This window comes from Nannospalax galili, unplaced genomic scaffold (genome assembly GCF_000622305.1).
Source record: "Nannospalax galili isolate Female #2095 unplaced genomic scaffold, S.galili_v1.0 scaffold589, whole genome shotgun sequence".
NCBI lineage: Eukaryota > Metazoa > Chordata > Mammalia > Rodentia > Spalacidae > Nannospalax > Nannospalax galili.
This window is the reverse complement of record NW_008360324.1, coordinates 21,133-29,618: the sequence shown is the minus strand read 5'-3', so window position 1 is coordinate 29,618 and position 8,486 is coordinate 21,133. Positions and strand designations below refer to the sequence as shown.

Sequence of the window (8,486 nt, the reverse complement as noted above, 5' to 3'; positions counted from 1 at the left end):
CTCTCTCTCTCTCTCTCTCTCTCTCTCTCTCTCTCTCTCTCTGTTGGTGTGACTTGTGCCATCTTAGAGTTAGCCAATCAGATCAAGGTCCATTGGGAAGTATGGAGGATGAGCCCTTCAGCCTAGGCCACTAGCTGAGTCAAGACTGTCGTACTGCAGGGCCATCTTGAGCTCTAGGTATGAGTTTCTGTGGGGGCAGTTAGGCAGGGACAATGTGAACTGCATGTGAACTCATCTTCCCAACTAGGTCTACGTGCTGATTTTCTCCTCACATCAGAGGCACTCTATCAGTGCACTTGCATGTATGGAGATGGGGGAGTGGGATGGTAAAGTCTGAACAGTAGCACCTTATCCACTAAATGAATCTGAGCTTTGGAGGATGGAAAAAACACCCTCATCAAAGCAATCTGAGAAATAGCTTGCAAGTGCCTTGACTGGTCACCCTACTTGGCACCACACTGGTCTTTTCCAGCCCTGACCCAAATCCATACAAACCAATTTCATTACTCATCTCTGGGGTATTTCTGCTGTTTTCAAAGGGTGTGCTTTGAACTTCTTTCTATGAGGTGAGTCATGATGCAAACCATTTAAATTTGTAACCACAAACTTGTGTAAGTCACAATTGGTCTTCCTATATCCACAATGGTTGTTGGAGTGGTTGCCAGCTGATCCAGTGAGGGGGTGTCCTTGGGGACTGGAGAGATGGCTCAGAGGTTAAGAGCACTGGCTGCTCTTGCAAAAGACCCGGGTTCTAATCTCGGCACCCACATGGTGGCTAACAGGTGTCTGAAACTCTAATTCCAGGGGGTCTGACACCCTCTTCTGACCTCCGCAGGCATTGCATGGCACGGGCGCACTTACATACACTCAATACACTTATTGAGTGTATGCAGGCAATACACTTAAACACATAAAATAAAAATAATAAGTAAGATATACAAAAAATGCATTGCCTTCTGAGCCCTTTGGTGATAAGGGCAGATAGAATGCTCGTCTAATGTCTCCCACTTATGATGTAGCTGAAAAGCTATGAATTACAGAGGGATCCTTCTCTAGTACCAGTTTGCTGTAGATTGTGGAGCTCCTGCATTTTTATACTTCCAGATTGCAATTCTGGAGCTTACTGAGTCTTTTCTTGTTTCTTGTGCCTAGAGAAGAAACTAGAGTACTGTCAATAGCATTCAGGTATACATAAATACGTATTACCTCAGAAAATGAGTATAGTCATTTTGGATAATGAGTTTGAAGACATATATAGCACCTATCCTTGACTGCATAGATTAAATACACTTTTAACCATTTTTGATCAAAGGTATTGACCTAAGAGACACAGAGGAAAAGAAAAATGAAGAGGGATATGAAGGATATTGATTTTAAAAGAATGTGCTCACGATGTGTGCACTTACTCTGATAATGAGGGAGGAATCCGTGATGTTTGTGGTGTTGATAGAGAACTCTGCCAGGCCATGCTGATCAGTGATAGCACTTTCTTTGTAGTCAGCATACATTGCCCTGATGAAGACCTGCTCATTTGGGATAGGACCTTCTTTCGCATTTACTAGACGTACCTATAATAGAACAATGAAAAAAAAAGTATAGTCTAGCTATGATAAAACCATATAGAGTGTAAGAAAAAAAACTTCTTCTGATATTACATAAAGGCAAGAAAAGATCCATCAGTGAATTCAGAATGTAAAAATAATTGTAAAAAGTCAACACTTTCAGATTCACTCCAACAGAGCTGGCAGTGCTGTGAAAGCTCACAGGTGAAAGTATCTGATTCTTTTTTGTTTGTTTGTTTGTTTGTTTTGGCTTTTGGTCGTTTTGAGACAGGGTCTCCTTGTAGCCCCAGCTGTCCTGGATTCCCTATGGAAACCAGGCTGACCTCCAACTCACACAGATCCGCCTGCCTCTGCCTCCCAAGTGCTGGGATGAAAGGCGTGTGCCACCACTCCCGGCGAAAGTGCCATATTCTTAAAGCCACAATATATGCATCTTATTTATCTGTTATTCACAAGAAACCATCAGCATATGAACTAGGAGTGGTAGCTGCTCTTCTCTGACACATTAAAAAAAAAACCCATAAGGGCACTCATAAGGGCCATGGACTTGGACTGTGCAGATTTATTGTGAATATTCAGTACCTGTTGTTTCGCAAATGAAACACAATGACACTTTGGGGTTCAAGCTTTCAAGCACAATCGTGTAAATAAAAGTTTTGGTACATATATTTTTGTGATTTGGGACCTCTTTAAAATATTTATTTTTATTTTATGTGTATGAGTGTTTTGCCTGCATGTAAATGGGTTTTTCACTCATGTGGTGCAAAACCCACAGAGGCCAGAAGAGGGTGTTAGATCCTTTGAAGCTGGATTTACTGATGGTTGTCAACCATTATGTGAGTTCTGAGCACCAAACCCAGATTCTCTGCAAGAGTGCCCAGTGCTCTTAGCCACTGAGCCACCACTTCAGCTTCCAGTTGGGGCCTCCTGATAACTTTTCTAAACTTTTCACATTAGTTCTGGGGACTGAATCCATGCCCTGAAGCGTGTTAAGAAGAAACTATATCCCTAAGCCATATTCCTTGTATTGCAAGCAACAATGTTGTTATACATGCTTGAGCAGAATGGACTAGGCTGGGGTATGACAATACTATTTAACCATCTATGAATCACAAAGTCCTTTACCTTTACTAAGAATGGAATCCCATGTCTAAAGTGTGGATCCACTTTCACAAATACAACTTTCGTTATGGTTCTTGTGACTTTAGTTGTCCCAGATCCAGTGAATTCAAAACCTGAAAAAGAAATTAACAACCACAACCACCACCACCACCACCATGACAACAACAACAACACACCAGTTAGAGAGGAATCGTTTGTTTTCAGATTATTATCTGCATTATTCTAACTACCATACTGGCAGGAAAAGGTAGCAATTTTCACAGCTTCATTGTCTATGTTCTTAGGTTACTCACATACCTGTCCCTTCTTCTGTAACTATGGCTTTCACATGAAGACTATTAACTTCATAACGTGTTTGGTTTAATTCAAATTCACTGATGTTTTTTTCTTGTGTGATACAGCCATTGTTATCTAGCTGATATGCAAAATAAAAACAAAATAACATGACACATTGATCATATCAGTGGTCAACTCAAAGCAATATGTGAAGACTTCTTTACAGAAAACTGAGTGCTTTGTACCCTGCAACATGGTATTCTGGTTATGAGTATGGGATTTAGCTCAAACGTTAAGCTATGGTGTGCATGATCATAATCAAGTCTTAGAGATGCTTAGTCATTTATAAAAGCAATGATTTTCTTCATAGGCATATTATGATGATTAAATAAATTCATAAATATAACAAGAACACTAAATAGCATGCTGTGAGACCCTAACAATCACTTTCTATTGTTTAAAACATCTATCGCAGACTTGAATGTAGTTCAGTGGTACTATATTTAATTAGCATACATGAAGCCTTTGGTTTGACCCCTAGCACCAGTAAATAAAAAATAAATAAAATGAAATAGATTTCCAGGGTAAGATGGTGATTTATAAGTTGCCCCTCTGTGGCTTTGTGAGTGAGAAGTGTCATTATAAGAAATAGGCTTTATTGTGAAAAGGGAAAAAGGAGAATAACCAGAATCACCATTGAAGTAATAACCAGCTAAAAGGTATGAAGAAGCAGAAAGACTACACTAGGCAAAGGAAGTAGGCAGGGCCTATGGCCACTCCCCAGTTTCCCAGAATGCAGTGGAGAAGCTAAAGCCATCACCATGAGGTAAGGCAAACATCTCCAGTGAAAACAGGCTGCCAGTCCTAGCCAAACACATTGCATGCTAGTCCCCTGCCATGTGACTTTTCTCATTGATGTTACATGTCGTCTTTGTACCCCTCTGTTGTGGTTTCAATGTGAACTGTCCTCCATAGGCTTGAACACTTTGTACCTAGCCGGTAGCACTGTTTAGAAAGGTTATAGACTTTAACAATTGGAGCTTTACTGGATGAAGTGTGCCACTGGGATGCATTTTTAGGGTTTATAGCCTGGTCCCACTTTTTGTTCTCTTTGCTTCTGAACTATTGATGTAGTGTGATATGCTGACCTCATGCTTCTGTTCACATGCCTTCCTCATCATGATAGATCCTCTGAATCTGTAAGCCAAAATGGCCCTTTTCTCCTCTAAGTTGTTTTAATTAATTAATTAATTAACATTTATTTTATGTGTATGAGTGTTTACCTGCATGTATGTAAGAGCACCCATGCTGTACAATGCCTACAGAAGCTAGAAAAAGCACACTGGATCCCCTGGAACTGGAATAGTTACAGATGGTTGTTAGCAGCCATGTAGGTGCTGGAACCTGAACCTGGATCTTTTGCAAGAACATCCAGAGCTCTTAACCACTGAGCCATCTCTTCAGCCCTTCCTCTAAGTTGTATTTTATCAGGGTATTTTATCACAGCAACAAAACTGAACTTAGTACATGCTGCAATACATCATCTGTGTGTATCCTGGCTTAAAGTGAGGGACTCAAGCAGGGAGACCAGGTCCATCATAGAGATCTATAGGCCTCAAATAATTAATTTAACTTAAAAAACACTGCCCACAACTAATTATATTTATGAATTTTCATAATTTTGTAATTAGATTTATCTCATTATTTCCTCTACCTCATATTCTCTTTTCTTCCTTTTATTTTCTTATATTTAACATCCTTTTCCCCATCCCTGCCCTTTTCTTTATTCATTTATAATTATTATTAATTTGATATTAATTCAATTTTAACTTCATGACTTTACATTTTTTTCCATTTTCTTTTCCACAGTTTTTGGTGGCACAGTAGTAGGCTTTACTATTTTAACTGTATTTCTCTATTAACTTTGGTTTGTTGGTGTTATCAGTAGCGTTTTTCTTGTCTCTGAGTGGTAGTAGAAATGAAGCCGTCAAGTGGAAACTGCTTATTAAGAAGACCCCCAAATAAAACTGGAAGAAAAATCCATCATAACAGACATGCAAGTCTCAATGTAGGAACACAGAAAGCATGAAAAGCAGGGCAGCATGTCAACTACAAAAGATTAGAACTCCTTGCTAAATGAATCCAAAGATGTTGAAATGTTTTTAATACTGGACTAAGAATCCAGCAGTCTAATGACTAATGACCTCAAAGGGGATTTAAACAAACAAATGAAGATATTAGGGAAGTCAATTAAAGACAAGAACAAGAAAGTTAGCAACAAAATGTAATGGCTAATTTAAATATTCAACTTTATTAGACTAACAGATGTGGGGCATTAATGAATCCAACCTTTGAATGAGTCTCTGATGTATTTCTAAAGAGATTTAACTCAGAAGGAAGGTCTGTGCTGAATGTTGGCAGCATCAGCTCATAGGTAGGGATCCTGAGATGCTATGGACCAAACAAAGCATACTCAAAGTCATGTGAAAGACTATATTCTTCTGAACTGTGAACCAAAACAATCCCTCTCTCATTTAAGTTGCTTTATGTCTGTTACTTTGGCACAGTGATGGGAAGAATAACTTAAAACTCCACTAGAAAACTTTTAGATTTAAGATACATTTACAGCAATGTAGAGGGATACAAAACCAACATGCAAACATCATAGCTTTTCTATATACCAATCATACTGATCATTTGAGAAGAAAATCAGTGAAAAAATTCCCATTCACAATGACGTAAATATGGCTAAAAGTAACCAATGTGGTGGAAGATTTCTGTAATGAAAACATTAAAACAATGAAGAAAAAATGGAAGAAGACACCAAAACCCAGGAAGAATGCCCATGCTCATGGACTGCAGAATTGATGTTGTGAACATGGCTGTATTGCCAAATATGATACAGATTCAATGCACACTCTATCAAAATGTCAGTGATATTCTCTACATAAATAGAAAAATGAATTTGTATGGAAGGCAGTCTTGAACAAAATGTGTACTGCTCGCAGGTACCATAACACCTGATTTCAAATTATACTACAGAACTCTAGTTACAGGGATAGAATGACTCTGGTGCAAAAACAGGCACATATATCCATGGAATAAAAGAAAAGATCCAGAAATAAACCCATGTAACTATAGTCATTTGGCTTTTTTTAAACAAATGTGTCAAAAAAATTTGTTAGACTACAAACAGCCTCTTCCATAAACGATGCTGGGAAAACGGGGTGTCCATACATAGAACAGTGAAAATAGATTCTTATCTCTCACTCTGTACAATAGACCAATTCAAAATGGTCTAATGTAAATCCTGAGCAAATTAACTTAATTGAAGAAATCACTTTAAGATATAGACATAGACAACATGTATTAATAACAAGATTTGACAAACATGAAAGAGTTGGCTTCCATGTCTTGTTCCTGATTTTGGTGAAAATGCTCTGAGCTTTTTTTCCATTTAGCATGTTAGTTGTGGGCTTGTTGTATATTGACTTTATTATGTTGAGATATGACTCCTGTATTCATAGATTCTCTATGACTTTTATTATGAATTGATATTGGATTTTTTTCAAAGAACTTTTCTGCGCTTAATGAGATAATCATGTGGTTTCTGCCTTTGAATAGCGTGGTAGATTACATTTATAGATTTATGTATGTGGAATTATCCCTGCATGTCTGGGAAAAAAACAGTTTGATGATGTTAGATTATCTTTAAAAATTTTTTAATTGAATTTTTGCCAATTTCATACAATATATTTTGATCATATTTAGGCCCCCTCCCCTAATTGCAGTCCAATTTCATGCACTGCAAGATATATATATATATATAGTAATACTTGTCCCCAAGTTTCAGGGGAGGGAAGATAGAATGCAGTGATATAAAGGGAAAAAAGGGACAAAGGAAGGTTAAATGCAGTGAGGAATGAGGAGGGCAGGGAAGAATATGGGCAGGTATAATCACCACTAAAGGCCTTTAAAAGTATGTGGTACCCAGTAAGTTGACCAGACTCTAAGGGATGAACCCACATCCAAGAGCATTTAGAGAACACAAATTAGACTCAATAGGCCTTTAAAAAGTAATAGAGGAAATGGAGTGAGATATGGAGGTAGGGGTGACTCTGAAAGGAAATGGGGGAGGGAGTCTGAATATGATCAAAATACATTGTATGAAATTCTCAAAAATTCAGTAAAACATTACTTAAAGAAAATAAGATAACATGTTTCCTCCAAAAAATGCAGATTCCATAGTAATGGCCCCTAATAGAAATAACCTAGAAGAAATTCCAGACAAAGAATTCAATGGCAGGATTAGAAGTATGTTCAAACAACTCAAGGAAGGCAAAAATATGAATGAAATAAGGAAGCCAATCCAAGACAGGAAACTAGAGCTTGAATTGCTATAAAAACCTTAAACTGAAATGATGCAAGGAATGAAAAACCTCAGTGGAAAGCCTCACCAACAAATTGGATCATGTCAAGCAGAGAGTCAGAGTCAGGGATAGAAGACAAAGTAGAGAAATTGGATCATTCAAGCACTATCAATGAAAAATTGAAAATTGAAAAACATATGAATGGAACATGAGAGAGTTGTGGGAAACATGAAAAGTCCTAACATTCCAATTATGAGCATAGAATGAAAATACTGGAGTAAAGACACAGCAAATAACTTCAGTAAAATCACAGAAGAAAAATACCCAACCCTAGAGAAGAAATGTCCATCCAGGTACAAGAGACCTACAGAACACCAAAGAGACAGGATCAGAAAAGTAATTCTCCATAATGAATTATAGTAAAAACACTAAAGACACTGAATAAAAAAGGATATTGAAAGTTGCAAGAGAGAAAGGTCAAGTCATTTATAAATGCAGGCATATTAGAATAACACCTGATCATTCAACGGAAACCTTTAAAGATGATAGGGCCTGGAAGGAAGTCATCTGAGTTCTGAAAGACCACAATTATCAACCTATACTATTATGCCCATTAAAACTATCTATTAAAATTGAAAGAGTTATAAAACTCATGATGAAGACAGATTCAATGAATTTATAACTACTGAGTGAGTTCTACTGAGGATACTAGAAGGAACACATAAATCTGAAGAGAAGGATAAACAGACCCAAGAGGTCCCAGGAAACAAATAAAATAGTGCCAGGACAGATAATCAAAAGAAGTCTGAGACCACACCACAAATCAAAATGACATGAATTAATGAACGTATTTCAATATTAACTGATTATTAATGGTCTCAGCACCCAATAAAAAGGATACAGACTAGTAGATTGGATTAGAAAACAGAATCTAACGTTTCCCTGCCTCCAAGAAACACACCTCACCATCAACGATAGACACCACTTTAAGATAAGAGGATGGAAAAAAGCACTCAAAGAAAATCATGCATGATACTGTAAACATAGCCAGGTATACATACATGGCTGGAGAAGTCACAAACCCTAGAGAAAACTTTCTTGTCATTTCCCTAAACCAATGTAATTTCTTAGTATATTTTAAGTATTTATCCTTACA

The 8,486-nt window shown here is 37.5% G+C and overlaps 1 protein-coding gene across 1 annotated transcript in view; it reads right to left on the bottom strand.

The window, feature by feature from the left end:
- The window catches only part of LOC103727563 (murinoglobulin-1), a gene marked incomplete at its 5' end in the record, with an annotated part of 56,380 nt that overhangs the window by 34,488 nt on the left and 13,406 nt on the right, over positions 1-8,486 (bottom strand). The window contains 3 exons of the mRNA XM_029559854.1: positions 1,407-1,568; positions 2,688-2,797; positions 2,982-3,099. Coding sequence (XP_029415714.1) covers positions 1,407-1,568; positions 2,688-2,797; positions 2,982-3,099 — 390 coding nt within the window. The remainder of the gene's footprint in view (positions 1-1,406; positions 1,569-2,687; positions 2,798-2,981; positions 3,100-8,486) is intronic.